This window comes from Portunus trituberculatus, chromosome 41 (assembly GCF_017591435.1).
Source record: "Portunus trituberculatus isolate SZX2019 chromosome 41, ASM1759143v1, whole genome shotgun sequence".
Classification (NCBI taxonomy): domain Eukaryota; kingdom Metazoa; phylum Arthropoda; class Malacostraca; order Decapoda; family Portunidae; genus Portunus; species Portunus trituberculatus.
In genome coordinates, this window is record NC_059295.1 from 38,874,916 (window position 1) to 38,890,886 (window position 15,971).

Genomic DNA, 15,971 nt, shown 5'->3' on the forward strand with positions numbered 1-15,971 from the left:
ATTTCGTGTGAAGAGCCTCAACCTAATGCGAGAAGGATCATTGAAAGAGGTGAGGTCGTGGTCGTCTGCCAAACCATGAGAACGTGTATGCGTGCGGACTAGTATGAATACTTAACGGAGACATGTTACAGAACACGGCCCAAATACAACATCTAAGACAACAGTACCAGTTAACAATGGTACATGAATTGCCTTACGGACACTTAACCCCAGATATAACATACAAAGTGATTCATGGAATATTAGTATTGCCTAAATGTAAAGTGTAGTAAGAAATCGTATTCTACGCATAAGTTGCAAGATTATTTTAGTAAACTGGACCCAGTTTTATTTTCGATTTTTCATTGTTGCTGTTGCTGCTATTTCAAGATAAGATATATTTTTATTGTTTCAAATTCTTGTTTAGAATAATTTTCCTTGTTTCACGATTAGCATTTCTTAAGTCGCGTTCGCGTTTGTTTTATATTGTTCTATATATTTGCTGATCTTATAAATTTATCCTTGAATTTTGTAGATTGAATCTGTTCTCTGGTTTTTCAATGATCGTTTACATTCCATGTATTCCATTTAGTTTTCTCCTAGATTTATGAATATGCTTTTAGCTTTTATCGTGCTTTATCTAATTTGGCTATATGGCAGTAATGATATTCCCGCTGTGTAAAATGTAATGAAAAAAAAAAAAAAGACATCAATAAACAATCATCTAATCTTATCTATGTTTCTGTGTGCGCGTGTTGAAAGAGTGAGGCGGTAGAATGAATGTTGACTTCGTAATACAATTGTGCATAAGTGAAACTAAAGAACTTATTTGCTTTTGGGTAGGTATGTGGAAGCATGCGTATCTGAGCAATGGAGTGTGTTGTTTGTTTTTATGGAGCATGTTTTAAGTTCGAATGACTATTGTTCATATAAGCTTGCATGTGTCGCTGATTGCGTCAAAGTTTTCATGGTTTAAAGTACCAGATAGTAGACGAAAAAGAGGAGGGTGTGACTGATGGGAAATCGAGCAGACGTGTGTGGCCATGTGTGAGACTTACCAAAGCAGCACACTGCAGGTGTGTTTGTTACTGAATTACTTATGAGTTTGGGTTGTTGGTATTGTTCACGTTAATTGTGTTGTCGGTGATTATTTTTATAACTCGATTGTACCGATGGACTGCACACTGCCGAGACTTCCTAATGTTCATTGTATACTGTTCTCCATTGATATACTCGGACACTATGAGAGTCATTTTGATTATGCATTCACTCACGATTCTAAAACTGATATGTTAGAAATATATAAGCTCTTTGTTTAATCTGGTATCCATACATATTCCATTCACCCAGAAATCATACACACACACACACAGCCCCACGAACACCCACACGTACAGCCACGCCCACAGCCACACACAGCCATGCAAACCACCACAAACATAGCCGCACGTACAGCCACGTACACAGCCGTCCGTACAGCCACGCACACAGCCGTACGTACAGCCACGCACACAGCCACACACACAACCACACACACAGCCACACACACAGCCATACAAACACCCACGCACATAGCCGCACATACACAAACGCACACAGCCACACGTATAGCCACTCACAGAGCCGCGCACAGAGTACGCACACAGCAACACGTACAGCCAGGCACACAGTCACGCAAACAGCCACACATACAGCCACATTTACAGCCACACGTACAGCCACGCACACTGCCACACGTGCAGCCACGCACACTGCCACACGTACAGCCACGCACACTGCCACACGTATAGCCACAAGTAATAGCCACGCACACAGCCACACATACAGCCACACGTACAGCCACGCACACTGCCACACGTACAGCCACGCACACTGCCACACGTATAGCCACGCACACTGCCAAACTTACAGCCACGCACACTGCCACACGTACAGCCACAGACACTGCCTCATGTACAGCCACGCACACTGTCACACGTACAGCCACGCACACTGCCACACGTACAGCCACGCACACTGCCACACTTACAGCCACAGACACTGTTTCACGTACAGCCACGCACTGTCACACGTACAGCCACAGACACTGACTCACGTACAGCCACGCACACTGCCACACGTACAGCCACAGACACTGCCTCACGTACAGCCACGCACACTGCCACACGTACAGCCACGCACACTGTCATACGTACAGCCACGCACACTGCCACACGTACAGCCACAGATACTGCCTCACGTACAACCACGCACACTGCCTCACGTACAGCCACGCACACTGCCACACGTACAGTCACGCACACTGTCACACGTACAGCCACGCACACTGTCACACGTACAGACACAAACACTGCCTCACGTACAGCCACGCACACTGCCACACGTACAGCCACGCACACTGCCACACTTACAGCCACAGACACTGTCTCACGTACAGCCACGCACTGTCACACGTACAGCCACAGACACTGCCTCACGTACAGCCACGCACACTGCCACACGTACAGCCACAGACACTGCCTCACGTACAGCCACGCACACTGCCACACATGCAGCCACAGGCACTGCCTCACGTACAACCACGCACACTGCCACATGTACAACCATGCACACTGCCACATGTACAGCCACAGACACTGCCACACGTACAGCCACGCACACTGCCACACGTACAACCACGCACACTGCCACACTTACAGCCACAGACACTGCACTGCCACACGTACAGCCACGCACCCTGCACTGCCACACGTAGATCCACGCACACTGCCACACTTACAGCCACAGACACTGCCACACTTACAGCCACAGACACTGCCTCACGTACAGCCACGCACACTGCCTCACGTACAGCCACGCACACTGCCACACGTACAGCCACGCACACTGCCTCACGTACAGCCACGCACACTGCCACACGTACAGCCACGCACGCTGCCTCACGTACAGCCACGCACACTGTAGGTAGCGCGCCCATATACTTGCTAGTTCTGTAGTGGTACTCCGCTTTTCACGCATATTATTGCATGAAAATAGGCTCTCACTGACTTCTCAGTGAGCACAGTGGTGTATGAATGTCCTGTGATGAAAAAAAAACAGGAACATTTATGGAAAGTGTTGCCGCTAGATAGAAAATAGTGAAAAGGAGTGGAAGACTCCAAGATGGCGGAGAAATATGCCATTTCAGCATTATTATTTTCGTCCTGTTATAAGTGTAGCTCTGATTCTGGAGACGCAGCAAAATTCATTAAATGTTGTCTGTGTAGCTGGTGGGCTCATACGAAATGTGTGAATCTGGCAGGGATTAAATCTGAAAATATCTGCAACGTGAGGTATCTGTGCGATGTTTGCTTCATTGAGGTGTCGGTCCTGAAGAAATTCATCAATGCTGAAGATTTGAAGAGCATTACTGCTAAAGCTGACAAGATGATGGAAATAGTTGATAATAAGATGGCAAGAATGGAGGAGATACGTATCAAGGTCGATGAGGCAACAGAAGGCTTGGCGGGAGTTGCTGAGTCGCTGTCTGCTGATTACCATTGTCAAAGGTATGGTCATACTGAGGCAAACTGCAATGCCAAGAAAAATGGTGAGCATCCCGTTTGCTTTAAATGTGCAGGCAACCACAAGTGCAAGGATTGCACATCTACAGAGAGGAAATGCATAAACTGTGTGAGGTTTAAGAAACAGAATACTGACCACTCGGCGAATAATAGTTGTTGTGCTGTGTTGGAAAGTGAGAATGACAGGATCAGAAACATTACAGATCATGGCTACTAATGCTGTGAGCTCTATGTTGAAATGTGGTTTATCAAAAGTTCAGTCAGTTGGAAATAAGATAATAAAAATGAAAACTTTAATTAGAGATGAGAATCTGGATATTCTTGCTTTGACTGAAACATGGCTGAGTGAATATGATACTGCGAAAATTAAAGAAATGACCCCTGACACTCATACATTTGTGCACATACCAAGTAACACGATGCAGACCATTACAGACTACATGAGCCAAGAAATAACCTTGACATGGGATGTCGAGTATTTGCAAGAAGCGCACCAAGAATTTACAATAAACTGCCGAGTGATATTAAAGGTTGTGCCAGGATCGATATCTTAAAAAGAAATTGAAGACATATTTGTTCAAGGAAGTTTATGATTTTAACGGCATGGAAATCAAAGACAATTATAGATGCTAGTTGCATTTAAGGGAGGCTCTGCTGAGCGCTGCCTCGCAGTGGAGCGGAGCCTTGAACAAACACCCCAAGTAACAAGTAACAAGTAAGTAACACTGCCACACGTACAGCCACGCACACTGCCACACGTACAGCCACAGACACTGCCACACGTACAGCCACAGACACTGCCTCACGTACAGCCACGCACACTGCCAGACTTACAGCCACAGACACTGCCTCACGTACAGCCACGCACACTGCCACACGTACAGCCACGCACACTGCCACACGTACAGCCACGCACACTGCCACACGTACAGCCACGCACACTGCCTCACGTACAGCCACGCACACTGCCTCACGTACAGCCAGGCCCACGTACAGCCACAGACACCGCCTCACGTGCCGGTGGAGACACTGCCTCACGTAGCCCTGTTTACCTAGCAGTGAGTAGGTACGAGATGTAAATCGAGGAGTTGTGACCTTGTTGTCCCGGTGTGTGGTGTGTGCCTGGTCTCAGGCCTATCCCAAGATCGGAAATAATAAGCTCTGAGCTCGTTCCGTAGGATAACGTCTGGCTGTCTCGTCAGAGACTGCAGCAGATCAAACAGTAAATTACGTACAGCCACGCACACTGCCACACGTACAGCCACGCACACTGCCACACGTACAGCCACAGACACTCACGTACAGCCAAGCACACTGCCACACGTACAGCCACAGACACTGCCTCATGTACAGCCACGCATACTGCCACACGTACAGCCACAGACACTGCCTCACGTACAGCAACGTACACTGCCACACGTACAGCCACGCACACTGCCACACGTACAGCCAGAGACACTCACGTAAAGCCACGCACACTGCCGGACGTACAGCCACATAAACTGCCTCACGTACAGCCACGCACACTGCCACACGTACAGCCACAGACACTGCCTCACGTACAGCCACGTACACTGCCACACGTACAGCCACGCACATTGCCACACGTACAGCCACAGACACTGCCACACTTACAGCCACGCACACTGCCACGCGTACAACCATGCACACTGCCACGCGTACAACCACGCACACTGCCACACGTACAGCCAGGCACACTGCTACACGTACAGCCAGGCACACTGCCACACGTACAGCCACAGACACTGCCACACGTACAGCCACGCACACTGCCACACGTAGAGCCACAGACACTGCCACACGTACAGCCACAGACACTGCCACACGTACAGCCACGCACACTGCCACACGTACAGCCACAGACACTGCCTCACGTACAGCCACGCACACTGCCACACGTACAGCCACAGACACTGCCACACGTACAGCCAGCACTGCCACACGTACAGCCAGACACCGCCTCACGTACAGCCACACACTGCCACACGTACAACCACGCACACTACACGTACAGCCACGCACACTGCCACACGTACAGCCACACGCCACACGTACAGCCACAGACTGCCACACGTACACTGCCACACTTACACGTACAGCCACGCACACTGCCACACGTACAGCCACAGACACTGCCACACGTACAGCCACGCACACTGCCACACGTACAGCCACAGACACTGCCTCACCTACAGCCACGCACACTGCCACGTACAGCCACGCACACTGCCGCACGTACAGCCACGCATACTGCCACACGTACAGCCACGCACACCGCCTCACGTACAGCCACGCACACTGCCTCACGTACAGCCAGGCCCACGTACAGCCACAGACACTGCCTCACGTGCCGGGTGGAGATATTTGGTGTGTCTCCTTTCACGTGTAGCCCCTGTTTACCCACACTCGGAACATTGCCTGAGCTCGTTCCGTACACGTCTGGCTGTCTCGTCACGATCAAACAGTAAATTACGTACAGCCACGCACACTGCCACACGTACAGCCACGCACACTGCCACACGTACAGCCACAGACACTCACGTACAGCCAAGCACACTGCCACACGTACAGCCACAGACACTGCCTCACGTACAGCCACGCACACTGCCACACGTACAGCCACAGACACTGCCTCACGTACAGCCACGCACACTGCCACACGTACAGCCACGCACACTGCCACACGTACAGCCACAGACACTCACGTACAGCCACGCACACTGCCGGACGTACAGCCACATAAACTGCCTCACGTACAGCCACGCACACTGCCACACGTACAGCCACAGACACTGCCTCACGTACAGCCACGTACACTGCCACACGTACAGCCACGCACATTGCCACACGTACAGCCACAGACACTGCCACACTTACAGCCACGCACACTGCCACGCGTACAACCACGCACACTGCCACGCGTACAACCACGCACACTGCCACACGTACAGCCAGGCACACTGCTACACGTACAGCCAGGCACACTACCACACGTACAGCCACAGACACTGCCACACTTATAGCCACGCACACACTGCCACACGTATAGCCACAGACACTGCCACACGTACAGCCACAGACACTGCCACACGTACAGCCACAGACACTGCTACACGTACAGCCACAGACACTGCCTCACGTACAGCCACGCACACTGCCACACTTACAGCCACAGACACTGCCACACTTAAAGCCAGGGACACTGCCACACTTACAGCCAGACACTGCCTCACGTGCAGCGACGCACACTGCCACACGTACAGCCACAGACACTGCCACACTTACAGCCACGCACACTGCCACACGTACAGCCACAGACTCTGCCACACTTCCTGCCACGCACACTGCCTCACGAACAGCCACGCACACTGCCACACGTACAGCCACAGACTCTGCCACACTTACAACCACGCACACTGCCTCACGAACAGCCACGCACACTGCCACACTGCTATGTGGCACACTGCCACACATACAGCCACAGACACTGCATCACGTACAGCCACGCACACTGCCACACGTACAGCCACGCACACTGCCACACGTGCCACGCACACTGCCACACGTACAGCCACGCACACTGCCACACGTACAGCCACGCACACTGCCACACGTACAGCCACAGACACTGCCACACGTACAGCCACAGACACTGCCTCACGTACAGCCACGCACACTGCCAGACTTACAGCCACAGACAATGCCTCACCTACAGCCACGCACACTGCCACACGTACAGCCACGCACACTGCCGCACGTACAGCCACGCATACTGCCACACGTACAGCCACGCACACTGCCTCACGTACAGCCACGCACACTGCCTCACGTACAGCCAGGCCCACGTACAGCCACAGACACTGCCTCACGTGCCGGGTGGAGATATTTGGGTGTGTCTCCTTTCACGTGTAGCCCCTGTTTACCTAGCAGTGAGTAGGTACGAGATGTAAATCGAGGAGTTGTGACCTTGTTGTCCTGGTGTGTGCCTGGTCTCAGGCCTATCCCAAGATCGGAAATAATAAGCTCTGAGCTCGTGCCGTAGGATAACGTCTGGCTGTCTCGTCAGAGACTGCAGCAGATCAAACAGTAAATTACGTACAGCCACGCACACTGCCACACGTACAGCCACGCACACTGCCACACGTACAGCCACAGACACTCACGTACAGCCACGCACACTGCCACACGTACAGCCACATAAACTGCCTCACGTACAGCCACGCACACTGCCACACGTACAGCCACAGACACTGCCTCACGTACAGCCACTTACACTGCCACACGTACAGCCACTTACACTGCCACACTTACAGCCACAGACACTCACGTACAGCCAAGCACACTGCCACACGTACAGCCACATAAACTGCCTCACGTACAGCCACGCACACTGCCACACGTACAGCCACAGACACTGCCTCACGTACAGCCACATACACTGCTACACGTACAGCCACGCACATTGCCACACGTACAGCCACAGACACTGCCACACTTACAGCCACGCACACTGCCACGCGTACAACCACGCACACTGCCACGCGTACAACCACGCACACTGCCACGCGTACAACCACGCACACTGCCACACGTACAGCTAGGCACACTGCTACACGTACAGCCAGGCACACTACCACACGTACAGCCACAGACACTGCCACACTTATAGCCACGCACACACTGCCACACGTATAGCCACAGACACTGCCACACGTACAGCCACAGACACTGCCACACGTACAGCCACGCCCACTGCTACACGTACAGCCACAGACACTGCCTCACGTACAGCCACGCACACTGCCACACTTACAGCCACAGACACTGCCACACTTAAAGCCAGGGACACTGCCACACTTACAGCCAGACACTGCCTCACGTACAGCCACGCACACTGCCACACTTACAACCACGCACACTGCCACACTTACAACCACGCACACTGCCACACGTACAGCCACAGACACTGCCACACGTACAGCCACGCACACTGCCACACGTACAGCCACAGACTCTGCCACACTTCCTGCCACGCACACTGCCTCACGAACAGCCACGCACACTGCCACACGTACAGCCACAGACTCTGCCACACTTACAACCACGCACACTGCCACACATACAGCCACGCACACTGCCACACGTACAGCCACGCACACTGCTATAGGTACAGCCACAGACACTGCATCACGTACAGCCACGCACACTGCCACACGTACAGCCACGCACACTGCCACACGTGCAGCCACGCACATTGCCACACGTACAGCCACGCACACTGCCACACGTACAGCCACGCACACTGCCACACGTACAGCCACAGACACTGCCTCACGTACAGCCACGCACACTGCCACACGTACAGCCACGCACACTGCCACACGTACAGCCAGAGACACTGCCTCACGTACAGCCACCGAAACTGCCACACTTACAGCCACGCACACTGCCTCACGTACAGCCATGCACAATGCCACACGTACAGCCACGCACACTGCCACACGTACATCCACGCACACTGCCACAACTACGGCAACAAACATTGCCACACTTACAGCCACGCACACTGCCTCACGTACAGCCAAGCACACTGCCACACGTACAGCCACGCACACTGCCACACGTACAGCCGCAGGCACTGCCGCACACACAGCCACGCACACTGCCACACGTACAGCCGCAGGCACTGCCACACACAGCCATACAAACACCCACGCACATAGCCGCACATACACAAACGCACACAGCCACACGTATAGCCACTCACAGAGCCGCGCACAGAATACGCACACAGCAACACGTACAGCCAGACACACAGTCACGCACACAGCCACAAGTAATAGCCACGCACACAGCCACACATACAGCCACACGTACAGCCACACGTACAGACACACGTACAGCTAAACACACTGCCACACGTACAGCCACGCACACTGCCACACGTACAGCCAATCACATTGCCACACGTACAGCCACGCACACTGCCACACGTACAGCCACGCACACTGCCACACGTACAGCCACGCACACTGCCACACGTACAGCCACGCACACTGCCACAAGCAAGTGCCACACTTACAGCCACAGAGACTGCCTCACATACAGCCACGCACACTGCCACACTTACAGCCAGAGACTCTGCCACACTTACAGCCACAGACACTGCCTCATGTACAGCCACGCACACTGCCACACTTACAGCCAGAGACTCTGCCACACTTACAGCCACAGAGACTGCCTCACGTACAACCACGCACACTTCCACACTTACAGCCAGAGACTCTGCCACACTTACAGCCACAGACACTGCCTCACGTACAGCCATGCACACTGCCACACGTACAGCCACAGACACTGTCTCACGTACAGCCACGCACACTGCAACACGTACAGCCACAGACACTGCCACACTTAGAGCCACGCACACTGCCACACGTACAGCCACGTACACTGTCACACGTACAGCCACGCACACTGCCACACGTACAGCCACGCACACTGCCACACGTACAGCCACGCACACTGCCATACGTACAGCCACGCACACTGGTACACGCACAGCCACATACTGCCTCACGTACAGCCACGCACACTGCCACACGTACAGCCACAGACACTGCCTCTCGTACAGCCACGCACACTGCCACACTTACAGCCACAGACACTGCCTCACGTACAGCCACGCACACTGCCACACGTACAGCCACAGACACTGCCTCACGTACAGCAAAGCACACTGCCACACGTACAGCCACAGACACTGCCACACTTACAGCCACGCACACTGTCACACGTACAGCCACAGACACTGCCACACTTACAGCCACAGACACTGCCACACGTACAGCCACGCACACTGCCACACTTACAGCCACAGACACTGCCTCACGTACAGCCACGCACACTGCCACACGTACAGCCACGCACACTGCCTCACGTACAGCCACGCACACTGCCACACGTACAGCCACGCACACTGCCACGTACAGCCACAGACACTGCCTCACGTACAGCCATGCACACTGCCACACGTACAGCCACGCACACTGCCACACGTACAGCCACGCACACTGCCACACGTACACACGTACTGCCACACGTACAACCACGCACACTGCCACACGTACAGCCCCAGACACTGCCTCACGTACAGCCACGCACACTGCCACACGTTCAGCCACGCACACTGCCACGCGTACAGCCACAGACACTACCTCACGTACAGCCACGCACACTGCCACACGTACAGCTACGCACACTGCCACACGTACAGCCACAGACTGCTTCACGTACAGCCACACACACTGCCACACGAACAACCACGCACACTGCCACACGTACAGCCACGCACACTGCCACACGTACAGCCACAGACACTGCCTCACGTACAGCCACGCACACTGCCACACGTACAGCCACAGACACTGCCACACGTACAGTTACGCACACTGCCACACGTACAGCCACAGACTGCTTCACGTACAGCCACTCACACTGCCACACGAACAGCCACGCACACTGCCTCACGTACAGCCACGCACACTGCCACACGTACAGTTACGCACACTGCCACACGTACAGCTACGCACACTGCCACACGAACAGCCACGCACACTGCCACACGTACAGCCACCCACACTGTCAGACTTAGAGCCTCACGTACAGCCACGCACACTGCCACACGTACAGCCACGCACACTGCCACACTTACAGCCACAGAAACTGCCTCACGTACAGCCACGCACACTGCCACACGTACAGCCACACACACTGCCACACGTACAGCCACGCACACTGCCACACGTACAGACAGAGACACTGCAACACGTACAGCCACGCACACTGCCACACGTACAGCCACGCACACTGCCACACGTACAGCCACGCACACTGCCACACGTACAGCCACAGACACTGCCTCACGTACAGCCACGCCCACTGCCACACGTACAGCCACGCCCACTGCCACACTTACAGCCACAGACACTGCCACACGTACAGCCACGCACACTTCCACACGTACTGCCACGCACACTGCCACACGTACAGCCACGCACACTGCCACACTTACAGCCACAGACACTGCCTCCCGTACAGCCACGCACACTGCCTCACGTACAGCCACGCACACTGCCACACGTACAGCCACGCACACTGCCACATGTACAGCCACGCACACTGCCACACTTACAGCCACAGACACTGCTTCACGTACAGCCACGCACACTGCCACACGTACAACCACAGACACTGCCACACGTACAGCCACGCACACTGCCACACGTACAGCCACAGACACTGCCTCACGTATAACCACGCACAACTGCCACACGTACAGCCACGCACACTGCCACACGTACAGCCACAGACACTTCTTCACGTACAACCACGCACACTGCCACACGTATAGCCATGCGCTTTGCCACACGTACAGCCACGCGCTCTGCCACACGTACAACCACAGACACTGCCTCACGTACAGCCACGCACACTGCCACATGTACAGCCACGCACACTGCCACATGTACAGCCACGCACACTCCCACACCTACAGCCACAGACACTGCTTCACGTACAGCCACACACACTGCCACACGTACAGCCACAGACACTGCCTCACGTACAGCCACGCACACTGCCACACGTACAGCCACAGACACTGCCTCACGTATAGCCACGCACACTGCCACACGTACAGCCAATCACATTGCCACACGTACAGCCACGCACACTGCCACACGTACAGCCACGCACACTGCCACACGTACAGCCACGCACACTGCCACACGTACAGCCACGCACACTGCCACAAGCAAATGCCACACTTACTGACACAGAGACTGCCTCACATACAGCCACGCACACTGCCACACTTACAGCCAGAGACTCTGCCACACTTACAGCCACAGACACTGCCTCATGTACAGCCACGCACACTGCCACACTTACAGCCAGAGACTCTGCCACACTTACAGCCACAGAGTTGCCTCACGTACAACCACGCACACTTCCACACTTACAGCCAGAGACTCTGCCACACTTACAGCCACAGACACTGCCTCACGTACAGCCATGCACACTGCCACACGTACAGCCACAGACACTGTCTCACGTACAGCCACGCACACTGCAACACGTACAGCCACAGACACTGCCACACTTAGAGCCACGCACACTGCCACACGTACAGCCACGTACACTGTCACACGTACAGCCACGCACACTGCCACACGTACAGCCACGCACACTGCCACACGTACAGCCACGCACACTGCCATACGTACAGCCACGCACACTGGTACACGTACAGCCACATACTGCCTCACGTACAGCCACGCACACTGCCACACGTACAGCCACAGACACTGCCTCTCGTACAGCCACGCACACTGCCACACTTACAGCCACAGACACTGCCTCACGTACAGCCACGCACACTGCCACACGTACAGCCACAGACACTGCCTCACGTACAGCAAAGCACACTGCCACACGTACAGCCACAGACACTGCCACACTTACAGCCACGCACACTGTCACACGAAAAGCCACAGACACTGCCACACTTACAGCCACAGACACTGCCTTACGTACAGCCACGCACACTGCCACACGTACAGCCACAGACACTGCCTCACGTACAGCCACGCACACTGCCACACGTACAGCCACGCACACTGCCTCACGTACAGCCACGCACACTGCCACACGTACAGCCACGCACACTGCCACACGTACAGCCACAGACACTGCCTCACGTACAGCCATGCACACTGCCACACGTACAGCCACGCACACTGCCACACGTACAGCCACGCACACTCCCACACGTACTGCCACACGTACAACCACGCACACTGCCACACGTACAGCCCCAGACACTGCCTCACGTACAGCCACGCACACTGCCACACGTACAGCCACGCACACTGCCACGCGTACAGCCACAGACACTGCCTCACGTACAGCCACGCACACTGCCACACGTACAGCTACGCACACTGCCACACGTACAGCCACAGACTGCTTCACGTACAGCCACACACTGCCACACGAACAACCACGTACACTGCCACACGTACAGCCACGCACACTGCCACACGTACAGCCACAGACACTGCCTCACGTACAGCCACGCACACTGCCACACGTACAGCCACAGACACTGCCACACGTACAGTTACGCACACTGCCACACGTACAGCCACAGACACTGCTTCACGTACAGCCACGCACACTGCCACACGAACAGCCACGCACACTGCCTCACGTACAGCCACGCACACTGCCACACGTACAGCCACGCACACTGCCACACGTACAGCCACGCACACTGCCACACGCACAGCCACGCACACTGCCACACGTACAGCCACCCACACTGCCAGACTTAGAGCCTCACGTACAGCCACGCACACTGCCACACGTACAGCCACGCACACTGCCACACGTACAGCCACACTTACAGCCACAGAAACTGCCTCACGTACAGCCACGCACACTGCCACACGTACAGCCACACACACTGCCACACGTACAGCCACGCACACTGCCACACGTACAGACAGAGACACTGCAACACGTACAGCCACGCACACTGCCACACGTACAGCCACGCACACTGCCACACGTACAGCCACGCACACTGCCACACGTACAGCTACAGACACTGCCTCACGTACAGCCACGCCCACTGCCACACGTACAGCCACGCCCACTGCCACACTTATAGCCACAGACACTTCTTCACGTACAGCCACGCACACTGCCACACGTATAGCCACGCGCTCTGCCACACGTACAGCCACGCGCTCTGCCACACTTACAGCCACAGACACTGCCTCACGTACAGCCATGCACACTGCCCCACTTACAGCCACGCACACTGCCCCACGTACAGCCACGCACAATGCCACATGTACAGCCACGCACACTGCCACACTTACAGCCACAGACACTGCTTCACGTACAGCCACGCACACTGCCACACGTACAACCACAGACACTGCCACACGTACAGCCACGCACACTGCCACACGTACAGCCACAGACACTGCCTCACGTATAACCACGCACAACTGCCACACGTACAGCCACGCACACTGCCACACTTACAGCCACAGACACTTCTTCACGTACAACCACGCACACTGCCACACGTATAGCCATGCGCTTTGCCACACGTACAGCCACGCGCTCTGCCACACGTACAACCACAGACACTGCCTCACGTACAGCCACGCACACTGCCCCATGTACAGCCACGCACACTGCCACATGTACAGCCACGCACACTCCCACACCTACAGCCACAGACACTGCTTCACGTACAGCCACACACACTGCCACACGTACAGCCACAGACACTGCCTCACGTACAGCCACGCACACTGCCACACGTACAGCCACAGACACTGCCTCACGTATAGCCACGCACACTGCCACACGTACAGCCACGCACACTGCCACACTTACAGCCACAGACACTGCCTCACGTATAGACACGCACACTGCCATAATTACAGCCACGCACACTGGCACACGTACAGCCATGCAAACTGCCACACGTACAGCCACAGACACTCTCACACTTACAGCCACGCACACTGCCACACGTACAGCCATGCACAATGCCACACGTACAGCCACGCACACTGCCACACGTACAGCTAAACCGACAGCCACGCACACAGTCACACGTAGGTACAGACACGCAAACAGCCACTTTTTTTTAGATTTTCGTCATCGATTAATTTCGCCCTTTCAAGATGACGAAAGCAATAATATTCACCGCTTTTCTATCATCCCACAACACTGCAAATGAGTCAGTAGATTTTGGTGCAACACACACACGACCGAGTAGTCTCAATCACTGCGTACATTATTCTTACACAAAGATGAGTCAAGGGATGAACTGTATTTCATGTTTTTTTATAAATAGAGTTGATGATGATCACGATTTCTTCTTCTGCAGATGCAACGTGAACCAGCTCTATCTCTATAGTTGAAATTGACGAGGTGCCGTCGAACCACAATGAACAGGAAGGAATTTTCCAGCAAGAGGACTGATGGGGCCGACGGAAGGTGATACTACATACAGCCTGGACACATTATTGGTAAGGCCGCTTCATTGTTTTGTGATTTGTGCTTAATGTTGCTTTCTGATGTGTTCTGTTTATTCATTTTTTTGCTTTATTGATGTAAAGCTTCTTGGTTATTTGATTAAGACCATGAAGGAAAAATATATTCTATGCTTTCACGTTCAAATGAGTGCCCCATATTCTTCCACGGACACAACAAGCCGCTCTGATGTGCAGGCTGGAATGACTAACTACCAGAATCAAGACGAAGTAGATGTGACGCGAAATAAAGAAAAACATGATTATCTAATTTGCGGGAGAGGAT

At 54.1% G+C, this 15,971-nt stretch overlaps 1 protein-coding gene across 1 annotated transcript; it reads left to right on the top strand.

The window, feature by feature from the left end:
* The first annotated feature begins 9,033 nt into the window (after positions 1 to 9,033).
* LOC123516723 (platelet binding protein GspB-like) lies at positions 9,034 to 15,635 on the top strand. Its single transcript, XM_045276326.1, has 13 exons — positions 9,034 to 9,042; positions 9,611 to 9,737; positions 9,792 to 9,881; positions 11,544 to 11,609; positions 11,905 to 12,042; positions 12,422 to 12,487; positions 12,589 to 12,630; positions 13,091 to 13,156; positions 13,379 to 13,432; positions 14,323 to 14,484; positions 14,660 to 14,797; positions 15,044 to 15,265; positions 15,571 to 15,635. The coding sequence occupies exons 1-13, from the start codon at positions 9,034 to 9,036 to the stop codon at positions 15,633 to 15,635; spliced, it is 1,245 nt and encodes a 414-aa protein (XP_045132261.1).
* The last annotated feature ends 336 nt before the right edge of the window (positions 15,636 to 15,971 follow it).

Bases quoted from the DNA above. Each gene is read 5' to 3' on its own strand.
- LOC123516723 (XM_045276326.1), top strand. The intron at 12,488-12,588 runs GTACAGCCACGC...CCACACTTACAG, and splicing joins AGCCACAGACACTGCCTCAT to CCAGAGACTCTGCCACACTT. The intron at 13,157-13,378 runs GTACAGCCACGC...CCACACGTACAG, and splicing joins AGCCACAGACACTGCCTTAC to CCACGCACACTCCCACACGT.